The 18,681-nt window shown below is 36.6% G+C and overlaps 1 protein-coding gene across 1 annotated transcript in view; it reads right to left on the bottom strand.

The window, feature by feature from the left end:
* The window catches only part of RBPJ (recombination signal binding protein for immunoglobulin kappa J region), a 112,989-nt gene that overhangs the window by 11,142 nt on the left and 83,166 nt on the right, over window positions 1-18,681 (bottom strand). Inside the window, exons 3-7 of the mRNA XM_068975724.1 lie at window positions 18,177-18,272; window positions 9,635-9,800; window positions 6,308-6,482; window positions 934-1,071; window positions 666-778 (exon numbers count right to left, since the gene is read on the bottom strand). Coding sequence (XP_068831825.1) covers window positions 666-778; window positions 934-1,071; window positions 6,308-6,482; window positions 9,635-9,800; window positions 18,177-18,272 — 688 coding nt within the window. The remainder of the gene's footprint in view (window positions 1-665; window positions 779-933; window positions 1,072-6,307; window positions 6,483-9,634; window positions 9,801-18,176; window positions 18,273-18,681) is intronic.

The raw sequence follows: 18,681 nt of genomic DNA, 5'->3' as shown, positions 1-18,681 counted from the left end.
AAATTTATATTACTGTGTTTCACATATTTTGGCTTTAAGTTGATGTGGGAAATAAAATCACCTTGTACAACCACAACACAGAAAAACATAACAAAAACCACAAGATGATGCATTAACTTAGATAATTATAGATAATATCAGAAAATATCAGCCAATGAAATATTGCATCAAAGAGATACAAAGCATATTCAGGAAAGTAATACTAAAATTCTTCCATTCGCTCAGCCCCTCCCCCAAGCTAACCTTGAATTGAACTTACTCATAAACTTCCATCTTTAATACAACTAAATTGTGTTGTTTCAGAAAACAAGGGGGAATACGATGCAGAATGTATAAGAGGCTTTTGGTTCATTTTGCTAAGAAAAGCAGTTTTTTACTATTTCAAAAAGCCCAAACACTGTCTCTATCTTTTTGTAGGAGAGTAAACTAGCAAAAACTATGCTTATATTTTTAAAGAAGTTTACAATTTCTATGCTTTTGAAAATTTGGGCCTGTGGCAGGATACAGCAAGCACCACAAAGAATGAATAATGAACCTATATTAGCTAAGAAGATAAATCATAATGTAACTTTAGAGTGCCCTCTATCGTCCAGATAAACAACCCAAAAAAGGGGGAAAGCTGTCAAAATTTATTATAAATAGTCATGAGGTCATTAAGGCCATACCAATCTTGGGAGTGCCATGCCAGTAACTGAACACACAAGTTTGACTGTTTGTCCATAATGGATGTATCCATCGCGGACTGTGAATTCTTCTCCTTCTGATTCATCATCATCCACTGCAGTGCGATGGAAACAGAGATCAAATTATCATCTTTAAAATTTATTAATCTGCTTATAAAAATGACAAAACTAAATATATCTGTAAGTCTTTATTACTTAGAAAAATTTAATTTCACACTAAAAAAAACCAAACGCATGTTTTTATACTCACAGAGATGAATGTAAAATGCTCCCCACTGCTGAGAACTGGCATGGAAATTACCTCCTTCTACATGCAAGTATCTGGTGCTAACTGTCTGGGATCGGAGTCTATTAAACAGAGCCACCTTTGTTCCTGAGGCAATGCAGACTGCAAAGAAAAAACAGCTATTTACGTGATTGAGGGGTGCGGGCAGGGTAACAATAAAGAGCAAGAAGGGACCAGTACCTGGTAAGTTATGACTATTCTTTACCATAATAATTAATGGCTTCAGCTAACACTTATTTCAAACTCTCTAAGAAAATACAGATAATACTCCCCCAGAAGTTAGGGTAACTCTTTTAATAATAATGTTAAGCTACAGATATATAATATGCCCATAAAAATAATTTTTAAACGAGTGTTATATAATATATTTAACACAGTGCTGAATTTTTTAAAAGGAAGTTACTTTTAAAGTAATAGGTGTCAAATAACAGGAAATTGATTAAATAAAACATAACATCATTGACCTAATTGAATAATGTGTATTTAAATGCACTCATGAGAAAATATCTCCCTGATATATCACTGAATGCAAAGCAGACTATACTGTGGTTTCATTAGGTAAACATATACATTTTTATGTGATAACGTATGTCTCCATGTGCTCATATATAATCCCATGGAATATATTCAAAGAGAGGGGTCTAGAAGGTTGTTTACCAAAGATGATGGCAATTGCCTCTGGATACTCTGACTTTAGAGATTTTGCTTCCTTCTAAATACCTTAAAGTATAGTATTGCATGACATTTCTTGAAAAACCAACCACATCTATGTAAGCAGGAAAAATACTCTATAAATGAAATACATTCTCTGCCATCAAAAAACTCAATAATCAACAGAAATACAAAATTATAAAGACTTTAAATAAAATCCTATAATTTGAATTGGCTTAAGACATCTGTGCATGCTCAATCGTATCTGACTCTTTGTGACCCCATGGACTATAGCCTGCCAGGCTTCTCTGTCCAAGGGATTCTCCAGGCAAAAATACTGGAGTGGGGTTGCCATTTCCTTTTTCAGGGGAATCTTCCTAATCCAGGAATCGAAACCAAGTCTCTTGCATCTCCTGCACTGTCAAGCAGATTCTTTAGCCACCTGGCCGTGCTGCACAACTGAATTGGAAACAACCTAAATACATGGCATTAAATGCCTCCTGATGCAAGAACACACAGAATAACTACATAAAAAAGATCTTCACGACCTAGATAATCACGATGGTGTGATCACTCATCTAGAGCCAGACATCCTGAAATGTGAAGTCAAGTGGGCCTTAGGAAGCATCACTACGAACAAAACTAGTAGAGGAGATGGAATCCAGTTGAGCTATTTCAAATCCTAAAAGATGATGCTGTGAAAGTGCTGCACTCACTGTGCCAGCAAATTTGGAAAACGCAGCAGTGGCCACAGGACTGGAAGAGGTCAGCTTTCATTCCAATCCCAAAGAAAGGCAATGCCAAAGAATGCTCAAACTACCACACAATTGCACTCATCTCACACGCTAGTAAAGTAATGCTCAAAATTCTCCAAGCCAGGCTTCAGCAATACATGAACCGTAAACTTCCAAATGTTCAAGCTGGTTTTAGAAAAGGCAGAGGAATCAGAGATCAAATTGCCAACATCCACTGGATCATTGAAAAAGCAAGAGAGTTCCAGAAAAACATCTATTTCTGCTTTATTGACTATGCCAAAGCCTTTGACGGTGTGGGTCACAACGAACTAGAAAAACTACAATCATGGCATCCGGTCCTATCACTTCATGGCAAACAGATGGAGAAACAGTGGAAACAGTAGCAGACTTTATTTTTCTGGGCTGTAAAATCACTGCAGATGGTGACTGCAGCCATGAAATTAAAAGACACTTGTTCCTTGGAAGGAACGTTATGACCAACCTAGACAGCATATTCAAAAGCAGAGACATTACTTTGCCAATGAAGGTCCGTCTAGTCAAGGCTATGGTTCTTCCAGTGGTCAGGTATAGATGTGAAAGTTGGACTGTGAAGAAAGCTGAGCGCTGAAGAATTGATGCTTTTGAACTGTGGTGTTGGAGAAGACTCTTGAGAGTCCCTTGGACTGCAAGGAGATCCAACCAGTCAATCCTAAAGGAAATCAGTTCTGAATATTCATTGGAAGGACTGATGCTGACATTGAAACTCCAATACTTTGGCCATCTGATGCGAAGAACTGACTCATTGGAAAAGACCCTAATGCTGGGAAAGATTGAAGGCAGGAAGAGAAGGGGATGACAGAGGATGAGGTGGTTGGATGGCATCACTGACTCCATGGACATGAACTTGAGTAAACTTTGGGAGTTGGTGATGGACAGGGAGGCCCAGCATGCTGCAGTCCATGGGGTCGCAAAGAGTCGGACACAACTGAGCAACTGAACTGAACTGTTTCAAGAACACTATATATTACTGTAAAGCAGGCTTGCCCTACAGCAACAAAGAACAACAAAAGAACAACAAACTGAAATCTGATCAAGTTTCTAAATTAACTACTGACAAGGACTCTCTCCTTAACCAAACTTCAGACAGGTTCCTCTGAGCCCTTTACCCATGGAGACTCTTCCTTGGGTCCCAATAAGAGCTTAGCTAGCCCAGTTATTGCCAAGAATCCTGCTAAGTCATCCTTCCATCCTTGATATCTGATCAAATTTTTTCCCTCCACCTTTATATCTAATCATCTTGTTCTTGTTAAATCACTAAGTCGTGTGCAACTCTTTCGTGGCCCCATGGATTATATAGCCCTCCAGGCTCTTCTGTCCATTGTATTTCCCAGGCAAGAATACTGGAGTAGGTTGCCATTTCCTCTCCAGGGGATCTTCCTGACCCAGGAATCAAACCTGTGTCTCCTGCACTGGCAGATGGATTCTTATCCTCTGAGCCTCCCAGAAAATCCATCTGATCAACTTGGCCTATCTTTATAAAAATTCTCGTCAACAATACCCACACCCTTGATGTCTCCTCTTAGTAACTTTCGACCTACTGACACGTTCAACGCTGCTCCTTGACTATAAATCCCACTTGTCCTTGTTGTATTTGTAATTGAGCTCAGCTCTATACTGAAAGCTCTTTTCCCTATTGCAAATGTAGTGAATAAAATGTGCTTTTACCACCTTTAATGTCCAGTTCTGTTTCTCTTTGACACTACCAATTTACAGAAAATACATTAAACTACACCAAGGGAATACAATTATTGAAATACAGTATGTGAAAGTCTCTCATAGTCAACTGACTTAGCCTCTTGAATAAATAAATATGAGAGAGAGAAAGGTGCAGAGAAAAATCTACAAATTTAAAAAGAAAATTCAATGACATGTCAACACAACATATAATATCTGGTGAATCATATTTGAATTTTGATTCAAACCAATGGCTAACCAACACCCCCCAACCCCCACACACATTTTAGACAATTTTCAATTTGAGCACTGACTACGTATTTAATGATACTAAGACATTATTTCTTTTTATAGTTGTTTTATGTTTGTTTTTGTGTGATCATGGTATTATAATTATATTAGAATACAAAGAGACACTATCTTTCAGAGGCTCATAGAAACAGTCTTGGATTTGCATCAAACTAAAATGAAGGCAGAGAAAAGTGTGGGTGGAGTAGGGTTACAGATGAAGATGAATCAAGACTGGCCTGAAGTTATGATCACTGATGAAAAGTTAGAGGATAAACACAAGAGGTTTCATGTTATTATGCAACTCTACTTTAGTATGTTTGAAATTTCCGTAACAATGATAATGACTGAAGCAGACTAAAAACCACCCACTATATAACATCCCATAAATTCATTAAAAAAAAAAGAAAACAAAGTAAAAACAAGCAAATTAACCAAAATCCTAAAACCTCGCCTTCAAAGAATGAAACTATTATTCTGCAAATTAGTAGACAAGCACTTATCCTGCCTTTTCTTCATAGACTACATTTTAAGCAAACAGCTAACAAACACAAAAGTTAAGAATAAAACAATCAGAAATGCCACTATTTTGCAACCATGATGGACTACTAAAATCATTTGGTTAAAGTTTTCTGAGGAATTTTGTAACTGTTAGATTAGACTAACAACTCAACTTACTATAACCAGTCTTAGTGTGACAAGAAGTGGGATAAGCAGACAATAAGACTTCTGATCTGACAGAAATGAACATACGCAGAACCAGCTAATTCTAAAATGAAGGTCTTTAGGTCTAATCAACAGTTTATAGGAGATAAGAGAGACAGAGGAAACACGTATCAGTCAGATTCAGAATATGGAAACTGCATAGGAAAAAATTACCCAATTTCAACAAATAAATAACGGAGGAAGAAAAAAAAGGCTAGTAGAAAGAACAGAAACTATTTCAGGTTAAAATATATGAACCCTGTTTGGATTCAAGTTTGAACAAGCCAACTACTGAAGACAACAGAACAACAAAACCACAACTGTGAAAAGGTCTGTTGAGACAGTATGATCAGTCTGCACGTGGACTGGCCAGTAGATGGCATTAATGAACTATCATCAACTTCTGTTGGGTATAATGATGTTTAAAAGGAAAATTTTCTGTAAGAATCACCACTACAGAAATGACTGAAACGACAGGATGTCTAAGATTTACATTAAAAAATTCTAGCAACTGATGGAGGAAGAAGAGTTGGTGGTGACAGAAATGATAAAATAGAATTGGTAAAATCTGTTGAGGTCTGGTGGTTGGTCACCTTATATCAACACTACCCTTTTCATGTAAGTTTGAAAGTTTTCATAATAAAAAGTCAAAAGAAAAAAAGGAAAATGGGTATAACAGTTGAAATGTCTAATTCAAACAGCATTTACCGGCGAAAATCTAAAAATGTGCAGAAACAGCAGTCTGCCAGACAACCATGTTAAATTTTTTTTAGGTTTTCATGATGGCCTTCCAAAGTCCATTTGATATAACAGTGCTTCTCAAAGAGGTGTTCTGATATTCTGAGTGAATCAATTCTTGTGGAATAGGAACCATCTTGCACACTGCAGGATATTTAGACACTCAATGCTAACATCACTCCCTCTAGTCACTGACAGCAAAAGGAAACTCCCATTTCTCCTAATGCCTCTGGGGAGCAGTGAGGAAGCAATTCTGGTTAAGAACCACTTTGCTACACCAGGTGTTGCCCATTTTTAATTAGAGAAAAAAGACCATAAGCAGCAGCAATAACTGAATATGACTTTTTTAGATAAAGTAAGACCAAAAAAATACTTTAAAAAAATGAACTGGCTACTGAAAAGAAAATTTAAATTTAAAAAATAGTTGAATTAGTATTATTAATTCATATTGGGAGTTGAGGGGAAAAAAAGAAAACTAGTATACACACGGTCAGCATTTTTCAGTGACTGCTTCTTTTTGGAAGGTTTGGAGATGACTTTTATCCGTTTGCTTAGGAACACACCAATGTCATCACTGTTGCCATAGAACATCTTTACAGACAGCATGAAGTGCTTTCTCTTGTCTGAATCAGATATATACAATGTTTTGGCTGTGCAATAGTTCTGTGAAAGAAAAGGATAAGTCTTAATAGCATCAAAACCCTGTCAGCTATGTACAAATAACTCAATGAGGCTATGGCTAAGTCTGATCAGACTTAAGGCAGTAATTCCACTGAACAGCTGATAAAACCATCTGTAAAAAGTACTGAAATTGATCTCTGAAAACAAAGTACAAGTCTTAATAGCATCAAAACCCTGTCAGCTATGTACAAATAACTCAATGAGGCTATGGCTAAGTCTGATCAGACTTAAGGCAGTAATTCCACTGAACAGCTGATAAAACCATCTGTAAAAAGTACTGAAATTGATCTCTGAAAACAAAGTACAAAATCTTCCTTACTGAGTCTACAACACCAACACTGTATTATTCTGTTTCCCCCTCTCAAAAAGACTTAAAAAAAATAATCTTTTATTGTTTTATATAGCTCTACATCTATTTACAGAATTATAAAAATTATAAAAATTTTATTGACCTTCAGGCAATAAAAACATTTGCCTTGAAATAAAAAGAAATACAAAATATAATGCTACAAAAGTCTACAGAAATATATGAATTGTAGAATTTGAATTACAGAAACAAAACAATACTAGCAACAGAGGTATAGAGCATGTAATTCTTAAAAATAAAAATTTAAGTGCTAATTAGGGTAAAAATTCATGTTGCATAGCTTACGTAGCTTCAACTGTGTAAGACAAAAACTGAGAAAATGAATATTTAACAAATTATTTTAAAAACATCAGATCCAAAATATAACTATATAGTCAAATACCATGACCATAATAAAAATAAGGGCTACATATACTAGAACTTTGTTGTAATAAATATTAAAATAAGAATGCAACATGCAAAATAAAATCCCTCCTTTCCCAATAATGACTAATCGTACCATTCAATGAACACGCTATTGAAAGAAAACAATATTATCTTAAATGAATGGTTGTTAAGTAAGACAGGAGTAAAGTGCCACTTTCTCAAGCTCAGCATCCATCTCACTGCTTGGTCCATCTTTGCCTACCTGGAACCAAACTGACCTCATTCTTGTATCTTGATGGTCCAAGCATACGATTATATTGTTCTTTCTGCCTGGAATGCCTTCTGCTGACTCTCAACCAATCTTATTCTCTACAGACTCCTCTAATAGCATTTTTCATTAAAACTAAATATTAACACATAATTTTGGCTTAGAGACACTGTTGCTAAGTCATTTCAGTCATGTCCAACTCTGTGCAACCCCATAGACGGCAGCCCACCAGGCTCTCCCATCCCTGGGATTCTCCAGGCAAGAACACTGGAGTGGGTTGCCATTTCCTTCTCCAATGCATGAAAGTGAAAAGTCAAAGTGAAGTCGCTCAGTTGTATCAGACTCTTAGCGACCCCATGGACTGCAGCCTACCAGGCTCCTCTGTCCATAGGATTTTCCAGGCAAGAGTACTGGAGTGGGGTGCCATTGCCTTCTCTAGAGACACTGTACTTCCCTGTAATTAAGTGTTTTAAGTACTAGTTAATACTCAAGCTCTCAGGTATTATTTTCTGCAAATTTCTAGGGCTTGGGGAAATGATATAATGGCAGAAGTTGATGAAAGATGTACTAAGCCACAATGCTGAGAAAAGCAAGTGGGCATGCTGTTTGGTATTACTGCCCTCAGAATTGCTGGAAGCAGTTAAAGCTAGCAATAAAGTTCAATTGCTATTGTTTAGTTGCTAAGTCCTGTCCAATTCTTTTGCAATCCCATGGACTGTAGCCTGCCAGGCTCCTCTGTCCATGGGATTTCCCAGGCAAGAACACTGGAGTGGGCTGCCATTTCCTTCTCCAGGGGATCTTCCAGACTCAGGGGTTGAATCCACATCTCTCGTGTCTCTTGCACTAGCAGGCAGATTCTTCACCACCGTGTCACCTACGAAACAGCTGGGCTTCTCACTACCTATCCAATTATCAATCACAATTACAAATGTCTAGGTGTACAGCTTGGAGACATACATGACAAAAATCCATGAGATGTGACCAAAGCCTCTTTGTTCAACCAATTACTCAAATATATCTTTAACTTTACCTCCAGAGTTATAACTCAGATACATTTTATATTGCTCCATTTTAAAATGAAACAATCTTTACAGTACTAAATTTTCTCTCAACTCTAACTTAAAATACATAGTTGACAAGCATTAATGATAACAATTATAAGAATATAAATGACAGAAACACACTCAAATTGGAAGGATGCTGATATTAAGGCTCTTTATTCTCAGTGCTCATTATCTGTAAAATGACTCATTATCTGTATAATCACTAAAAAAATTAAATGAGAGTACAAATCTCCTAGTTTATCACCCTCAACCTTGCCCTCCAATTCCCATCCCTAGTGTCAACTACAATACAGCAAACACTAAGACAGTCAACAAATAGTTACTGAGTGAGAAAATAGCTATTTATGCAGTATTTTAAAAGACATTCATACGGTCATTGAGATCAGAAATATCCATTTTTCAATTTTAATAGCAAGAGAAAACAAGTTGATGCTAAGTCAATAAAGAATTGTTTTTGAGTACTAAAGGTACAGACTGAGATAACTGCTTTCTAAATTCATAAAATACAATTAGTAAAACTATCTCATAAACTGCATTCCTTAACAAAGTAATCAAAGAAAATCCCTAAAAGTTTGATGAAAGCTATTCACAGTGTTCCTGTCGACACAAGATAGTGCTCTTCCACACTGAAGCTAAATAAAACATTTATGATATTACCAACTTATTTAATACTTTGCTTCCAGTAAAAGACTAAGATTAAATGAGCAGAGTAAAACATTAGTGAACTATGTATTTTCATTGTTATTTGACTATCATGCCCTTATGAGGATGGGAAATTAGCCTCCTAAATTTATTATCGGCCCCCAATAGAAATATGATTCACAGCCTGCCAGAACTGCTAGCAAGCTGAGGAAGCTTACTGTGTGCCACCTTTAGATGTCAAAGCTCACGGTTCACAAGTCATGACTAGACCTCAGCTATTAGAGGTTATTCTAGTTCTGATTTATATATTCAAGAAGTGCTAGTAGTAACCATAAAATCAAAAAAAAAAAAAGAATCATCACTACAAAGACAAGAAAACTGCATTATGGTATCATGGTGCTCTTTACAGGGAACCATGTAAACTTACCTTTCCTTCCAAGTTCAGTTGCTGCATTTCTTGGTCACTATTTCCTATTCCAATAAATGCACATGGTTGAGATTCTTGTTCTGAACAACCATCACGTTCCATTTGTTCTTTTTTTTTCTTCCAGCCACTGCCCATAAGATACACACAAGGAGGAGGGCAAAAAAACCTAAAATAATGAGGGGGGAGGAAACACAATGCAATTACACTCAAGAAAGCACTTCCTTTTCTTGAACATATGAATGCAAAATCATGCTGAACTGTATCAAGTTAGCTCCTAAAGAAACATTTTGGTGAAGCCTTTTGTAATGCAAATAACCATACCCACAGCGCAGAAATCAATACTTCATTTGTTCTGGTTACGGTTCATCTATAATGACATTACGCATTCACTTAGCCTAGATACTTTCAGAGCAGGGAACTTAAATTTTCACACAGCTCAGAGTTTTGAACATCTGCACTTCAGCCAAATCCAGTGTACTCCAACACTGAATCTGCAATTACTGATTAAGGTCTACTGAAAATGATGTACTGTTAATTAATGACATTCTTGGTATGGATATCACTCTTAACTTCATTTGGTAATTAATCTGGAAAACAGAGCAGTGCCCAAAGTAGACACTTCCAAAATATTAATACAAGTAAGTAAAAGAATTAAGAGAAAAATGGATCATTAGTTTACTATGTATCTTACAACCTAAACACCTGCTGCATGTGGATCAAAGAACAATATATTGTGTCCCTTTAACTCAAAGACAACCAACAGATTTGTTTTGTTAGTTGCCAATAACCTGCCCTCATAAATTCTTCCCACCTAGAATAACTTCCTTATAATTTTCTTTTAGCAGTTAGATTATTTTGAAGTCTAGCTCAAGCCCCACAGTTTACCTAATTCAGAAGACCACCAATCCAGTCCTTATATAGGGGGTAACACCTTCGCTTGATTACACACACTGACTTATACACACTTTAAAATATTTATTAATATGTCATGTCTCATCAAGGGGCCTGAAAACTCAAATACCTACTCAGATAATAGCCAAGTAAACTCAAATAGTGGCCAGGTAAGTAATCTAAATGAGTGGACCGGGTGTACAATAAATAAGTAGAAATATTCTTTAATTACCCAAAGACGTATGTTCCTTCCCTTCTTTATTGAAACGAAAACCCTCAAGGCAAGTCCCACTTTTCATATAGTTATAAGCATAGAAATTTCTATCTTAATTCTTTTAAGTTCACTGTAAGGGAATAAAAAGCTTAACCGCAAAGGTCATCACCCACTCGTGTATGGCTCTGATGACAAGGAAACAACTGAGAACTGCAAGCATCCCCACATGGCTGAACTAAGGGCATGGAGGTCGCGTGTTGATCACATCCTCCAATTTTCCAATAGTCACCGAAAATCAAGTTTTATATGAAATTCCTAATTCTAAAATTTAGCAGCTAATTTATTATGCTTTCTTACCACTTTTTAGGCCAACAACGTACAGACTTTTAAAAGAAGTGTATCCATGCATATCTCACACACACACACACACACACACACACACACACACACGTGTGTGCATGCACAGAAACACACAGATACCATCATGCTGGATTTAGTTCTCGGTCCATCCTAAAGGTAGCAGAGTAGTATCTACTTGTTTGCTTCCCCCTCAGCACCTACTATAATATTGACTGAACTGAATCAAAATAAATGGTATCCACATTTTGCTCAACTCTACCAAAGACTACTACTTAAGAGGCAATCTACACACAATTTATAAGAAGTGAGCTGGGTTTACTAATTTTCACTAATTCACAAAAATTTACTACATTCCTAGTCTGTATCATGGACTGGAAAAATAGTAGTAGTTAAACAAAAATCCTTGCCCTAATGGAACTCATACTCTAATAAGAAAGACAATTTAAAAAATGTAGATGACTAAAATAACATACATACTTTAGCTGGTGAGGGGAAAAATAAAGCAAGGTACTTAAAAATGTAAGTGGCCACCAGAGTGGCCAAGGAAAATTTCTTGAAGAAAGTGACCTTGAGTTAGGACCTATGGCCATGGGTATCTGGGGAAGAGCATTTCAGAAGAGGGAACAGCAAGCACAAAAGCTCTGAAGTAGGGAGGACTGAAACAGCAGAGAAACAACAGACCAGTGTGGCTGGAGCACAGAGGACAATAGGATGTGACCCAGGCGTAATGGGAGCAGACCTAGTAGGCCGGCAGGGTCAGGCTGTGAGAGGAGGAAACCTGAGGGTCTGCTCATACTTGTCTATGCCAAGAGAAGGGAATCAGAGTGGCTTCTTTGCCTGTATACTCTCCTTGTTGCCATGAGTACAGAGGTCACAGCAGAGGCACTGGGCTCAGCTCCAGGTCACTCCAAATTTGGAGGGATGCCTAGATTAGCTGGGCCAGTTCTGGAATTTGCTCATTCAAGTCTATACCAGGGATCTCTCTGGCCTCTAATGCTGGGAACTACCCAATACTTACCATGGCACAGACTCAGATTCCTAGCTGGCACACTATTAGGAAGCTGAGAAGGCATCAATTTTGGAAAACTTATCTCCTATTAGTATTTTACTGAACACTAACAAGAACTAGGTCTCCTTAGTAAATTGGTATACCAGCTATAAAACTTGCTGCGTTTTAGTACAGTGTACCAAATATAGTAATCAAATCTCAACAAGTTATCACAAAAGATACTTTTATTTCACACCTGTAAAGAGGTCTAAAACTGTTAAAGACTCAGTGAAAGTGAAAAAGAAAATGAAAGTCGCTCAGTCATGTCCAACTCGTGCAACCCCACAGACTATACAGTCCACGGAATTCTCCAGGCCAGAATACTGGAGTGGGTAGCCTTTCCCTTCTCCAGGGGATCTTCCCAACCCCTCCCGCACTGCAGGCAGATCCTTTACCAGCTGAGCCATGAGGAAAGCCCAGAAGACTCAGTAGTGCTGGTTTTCTCAAAAGTACTGCGATGACGTGGTATGAAACCAACAGGGCATAAAATCAGAAAGATTGTCAAGAAATTCTTTATCACTTAAAACACTGACTAAGGTTCTATACTGAAAGTGCTTTCCAGTCATGTAATAAATCTAAGAAAAATGAAGAGTCTTCAACTGTCTCTAAACTAGACAGTTTTAAATCAACTCTACAACTAATTTTAAAAAAGCTGTGATGCAAGAAAATAGCAAAAAATAGCAAAAAAAACCACATTAACATTATTTCTACCATGTGATGATGAAATCTTACTTTAAACATCCCAATATTGCCACCCCCTAAAAAATCAGCTAACAATTCAAATCTTCATCTCCAGAGACTTCTGCAGTAATATAATAATCAAACAGAAGATAATCATCAATTTAAAAATTACAGACAAATGAAAAGAAATGAAGGAAGGGAAGGAAAGAATATTACCTAATTAACAGAAGAGAAATTAATTATATACCTTTATAGTAGTATGCAAATCGATGTTTTTAAGTTGGACAGATGCTCAATATATACCAAACAATTAGTGAAAAGTCTGAAATCAAGTGCTCACCTTTCAGAGTTTAACAGCTGCTATGAAAGCATACTTTATGAAACAATGTGCCTTTATTTTCTAATCTTTCCCAGTAGCTACATCTAAGCAACTAAGGCAAACAATGCTTTTATCTACCACTTGGTGGCGATATGCACACATTTATGATTTTATTCATTTCCTAAGTCAAACAATCAGTCTTTATTTTCAGAGAATGATTCAACAACTTTTCCCTCAAATCCTAAGATGAGGTCTGGAAAATACCTTACAGATTCAAAGAAGTCTTTTTATTCAGCCCAATACATAATATCAGACAAAATCTAAACACATCATTTACATTATCTGACTATTTTGGCAGAATCATTACCCTTTGATGATTATTCATACTTCCCCTAACACAAAGCTGAAGAAATGTTAATACATCAAATTGCATTTCCATATTTTTAATGGAAATTTTCCTCTAGACAAAATAATTTTTTCTTTAAGTTTACTTTTCAATCTTGTAAAGAACGTTTTCAATGAAAGGTTAAAACTAACCACTAACATAAGTGGGATACCAAATGTGTTAAGCAAAGAAATATTCCTTATTAGGCACAAAAGTGAATTCTCAGAACAATTTAAATTTTAGGATAAAACTTCCTGCTCAAATATTTCTAGCATCATTCACTGGAATTATTTTGTAAGCCAAGAGGACTGTGGTCATGTCCCCAGGTTACCTCATGCCTAAACTTAGCAGCTTTTCAGAAAGGCCTGAATCTGATCAACAAGAAAGCAAGCAGATCTTCCTCTTTCTACTATACTCTACCAAGCAGTAAGGGACAAGACCTCTTCCTGTAAGAAGCCCTGACAATCACCCAGGAGACTGGCCTCTGTGAGCAGCCCCTGACTACTAACTAATACTTTTTAAAAATCAAGTAATTTTGAGAAGTTTTTGCCTTTAGTGTAAAACTAGTGCCATGTCTCTTCTGGACATGTTAATAACATAGTAAATATAAGAAAGTAGTTACTCTGGCATTTTTTTTTTAGATCTTTTCATTTTTTGGAGTCATAAGCTTAGATTCCTTGATCTTTCCTTTCACTAAGGTTTTTAGATTCACCAGGCAATACACAAATAATAGAAAGAAATTGAAAATAAATACAATCATAATAAAAAATAATTGCTAAATCACCTATTTTAACTCGATAAACCACTATAGCTTTATATTTTTAACAGTGACTAGCAAACAGGAATCTTATCTGGGACTTTGAGAAACTCTTCCCTGTCTGTATCTTCCACTGGGTCTCAGTTATCCACTTCAGTATTAAATGACATAGCGACTTTTAAAACTCTTGGCTTAAAAGAGCCTTTTGCATAGTACCTAGAATCTAGCAGGTTGTCAGAAATAAAGAAAAAATGAGTTAATAAATGAATCAAAACATACTAAAATGGATCTTCAAAGATCCATGAGTGGGGAGAGGGAAAACAACACTGCCCAGGTGAGCAGCTATACAATGAACTTGTTAAGTTAAATTATTCTTATTTTCACTGTTGTTGTTCAGTTACTAAGTCGTGTCTGACTCTTTGCAACCCCATGGACTGCAGCACACCAGGCTCCTCTGTACTTCACTATCTCCTGGAGTTTGCTCAAATTCATTTCAGTTCAATCAGTGATGCCATCCAATCATCTCTATATTGACCTCTGTCGACGCCTTCTTCTTCTGCCCTCAATGTTTCCCAGCATCAGAGTCTTTTCCAATGAGTCCGGTAGCCAGAGTACTGGAGCTTGAGCTTTAGGATTAATCCTTCCAATGAAGATTCAGGACTGATTTCCTTTAGGATTAACTGTTTTGATCTCCTTGCAGTCCAAGGGGTATCACAATACAAAGCACCAATTATCAGCACTCAGCCTTTTTTATGGTCCCGCTCTCATATCCCGGAGAAGGCAATGGCACCCCACTCCAGTACTCTTGCTTGGAAAATCCCATGGACAGAGGAGCCTGGAAGGCTGCAGTCCATGGGGTCGCTGAGAGTTGGACACAACTGAGTGACTTCACTTTCACTTTTCACTTTCACACACTGGAGGAGGAAATGGCAACCCACTCCAGTGTTCTTGCCTGGAGAATCCCAGGGACAGGGGAGCCTGGTGGGCTGCCATCTATGGGGTCGTACAGAGTCGAACACGACTGAAGCGACTTGGCAGCAGCAGCAGCAGCTCTCATATCCATACGTGACTACTGTAAAAATCATAGCTTTAACTATATTGACCTCTGTTGGCAAAATGATATCCCTATTTTTTAATATGCTGGCTGTCTAGGTTTGTCATAGCTTTTCTTCCGAGAAGCAAGCATCTTTTAATTTCATGGTTGCAGTCAGTCTGCACTGATTTTGGAGCCCAAGAAAATAAAATCTGTCACTGCTTCCACTTTGTCCCCTTCTATTTGCCATGAAGTGATGTGACCAGATGCTATGATCTTAGTTTTTTAATACTGAGTTTCAAGCCCATTTTTTTCACTCTCCTCTTTCACCTTCATCAAGAGGCTCTTTAGTTCCTCTTTACTTTCTGCCATTACTGTGATATCATGTGCATATCTGAAGTTGTTATTTCTCCTGACAATTTTCATTCCAGCTTATGAGTCATCAAGTCCAGCATTTCGTATGATGTACTTACTCTGCATAAAAGTTAAATAACGAGGATGACAATATACAGCTTTGATGTATTCCTTTCCCAATTTTGAACCAGTCAGTTATCCCATTCCAGTTCTAACTGTTGCTTCTTGACTCACACACAGGTTTCTCAAGAGACAGGTAAGGTGGTCTGGCAATCCCATCTCCTTAAGAATTTTCCACAGTTTGTTGTGATCCACACCGTCAAAGGCTTTAGCATAGTCAATGAAGCAGATGTTTTTCTGGAACTTCCTTGCCTTCTCCACAATCCAACAAATATTGGCAATTTCTCTCTGCTTCCTTTGCTTCTTTGGAACACAGCTTGTACATCTACAAGTTCTCGGTAAACGCAGTGCTGAAGCCTAGCTTGAAGGATTTTGAGCATAACCTTGCTATAGCATGTGAAATGAGAGCAACTGTATGATAGTTTTGAGCGTTCTTTGGCATTGCCCTTCTTTGAGACTGGAATGAAAACTCATTTTTTCCAGTTCTGTGGCTGCTGCTGAGTTTTCCAAATCTGCTGACATATTGAGCACAACACTTTAAAAGAAGATGTTCTTTTAGGATTTTAAATAGCTCAGCTGGAATTCCATCACCTCCACCTCTAGCTTTGTTCCTAGTAATGCTTCCTAAGATCCACTTAACTTCATACTCTAGGATGTCCAGCACTAGGTGAATGACCACATCATTGTGGCTATCCAGGTCATTAAGACCTTTTTTGTATGGTTCTTCTGTGTATTCTTGCCACCTCTTCTTAATCGGTTTTGCTTCTGATAGGTCCTTATTATTTCTGTCCTTTAACATGCCCATCCTTGCATGAAATGCTCCCTTGATATTTCCAATTTTCTTGAAGAGATCTCTAGTATTTTCTATTCTATTGTCTACCATCCCATTTCTAAAGAATCTGATCTTTTGTTTCCTCACTAATGCACTCCTATTTACAAAATTCTTCTAAGGATTAAAACTTTAAAACATCTGTAAGGCATTTCCTGAATAATGTCTAGATATGACTGGATAAAGGGAAGCTGTTCCTTCTTCACCATGAGGTACAACACCAGCCTTTTAGATCCATCTCAAGTAATGAAGGTACTGACTTGGTTTGCTTTCCTTGGAGTTTAAAAAAAAAAAAAAAAAAGACCATCTCCTATACTTACATGATGTCATGGGGCAGGGAGTCCTGAACATCCAGTATCAACTTCATGCAAAAAGGGGCCACTAACTTGATTTGGTTTCTATGTCCCAAACCATAAGTACCAACTTCTTCTAGTATTTGAATCATATGATTAAGTGCCATGAGTAATCAGAAATTTAGAGAACTTGAATAACTAAAAAAGAACACTTGACAGTATGAGTCCTAAATACTGTTTTCAGCTGCTAATCCTCTTTGATGATAACATTATCAACTAAATAGTTTCAGCTCAGATTTAGAGGACTTTCAGAAACAGACAATTTAAAAACTTTTTAACACATGAAATCAATGTACTCCATCTTCTTTCTCTTATGCATATGCTAAGATTTCCTTTATCTCACAAACTCAAAAGATTTCGTGGAATCACAAAGAGTCCACTCATTCCTTTCAATCCAATACTTAAACCTGAGTTTTTATTCCTTCTTCCAGTTCAGTTTTATTTCCTTTCGAGCCAACCCAAAAAAATCTTTCATGTTCCTCCATAAGCAGCCTTGTCCACCAAAGTATGTTATTTTATGCTTAACATAAAAATGCTATCTGAAAGACGAAGACTTGAGAAACTATTAACAGGAAAACTCTGGGAACTAAGTGAAAAAGCAAGTAACAAAAACCCATAAGCATATACCAAAAACGCTGAAATTGAAAAGATACCAAGATAAACACTAAACATTAAAACCTATTATCTAATTTTGGCTAATCTGATTTATAGGTCATTTCTGTAATGCCACATTCACATAATATGAGCACCAGCTCAACTCTGCTGTTTCTCCCTTAACCTGGGTGGAAAGGGCTGGGATATGTCCTAGGCCACTTTTCTTCACAATCACTCCATAATTCAATTCTGGGGTCTGTTTAAGCCTTTTTCTTTTTAAAATGGTAATACTGAGATCATATTTCTTTATAAAACTACATTTTGCACCAAAAGGAAAACTACTTTTTGAATGAGCTAATACATGTACTTAGGAAATACTACAGAGCCCTGAATAAAAATTATGGATTATTTCATTTTGTGAAATCAGGAATTTACCAGAGGATCTGTAGTAAATAGAGACAATAGAAATAAATCCTGTATTTTTCACTTTGTACTTGCAAATAACCCAATAACAGAAACCATTCTCTTACTTGCATATCAATACATCATTTGTAAGTTCATGTGATAACTATTAACTATCCACAAAAAGAAAAAATAATCTTACCTTTTTTCATTTCCATATGACTTCTGTGCAACTTTTGCATGAAGAATAAGCACTGTTTGATCCCCTCGCTCTTTTAAATAATTTCGCATAGCTTCCCTAAAGTAAAATATAAATATTACTATTACAGGGGTAAGATTTGGAATATTACTATGTTCTGTAAAAAGAATGCTTAAAAATGTTTCAAACAAGTAAATATAAAAATAAAAATAAATCAAAACAAACCGTAACTAAATTTAAAAAATATTATACAATGAGGAAACAAATACTGCTCATCTTCAACAGTATACTTTGTTCTCTGCAAAGAAGAAATTGTCCCTCACTATAAGAATTTATGATATAACTCAATTAAACCACAATTACAACTTATAGAGTAACTAGAAACATCAAGTACATTGCTTATTAGGCTTTAAACCCTTTGTAAAATTAATCATGTGCAATATTTTGTATTTAATAATCTAATTCACCACTAAGACTAGCCCCTCTCCCTCCAGCTATTAGAATGAGT

This window comes from Capricornis sumatraensis, chromosome 7 (genome assembly GCF_032405125.1).
Source record: "Capricornis sumatraensis isolate serow.1 chromosome 7, serow.2, whole genome shotgun sequence".
NCBI lineage: Eukaryota > Metazoa > Chordata > Mammalia > Artiodactyla > Bovidae > Capricornis > Capricornis sumatraensis.
Note: the sequence above shows the minus strand (reverse complement) of the source record. Positions and strands in the feature narration are given on the sequence as shown.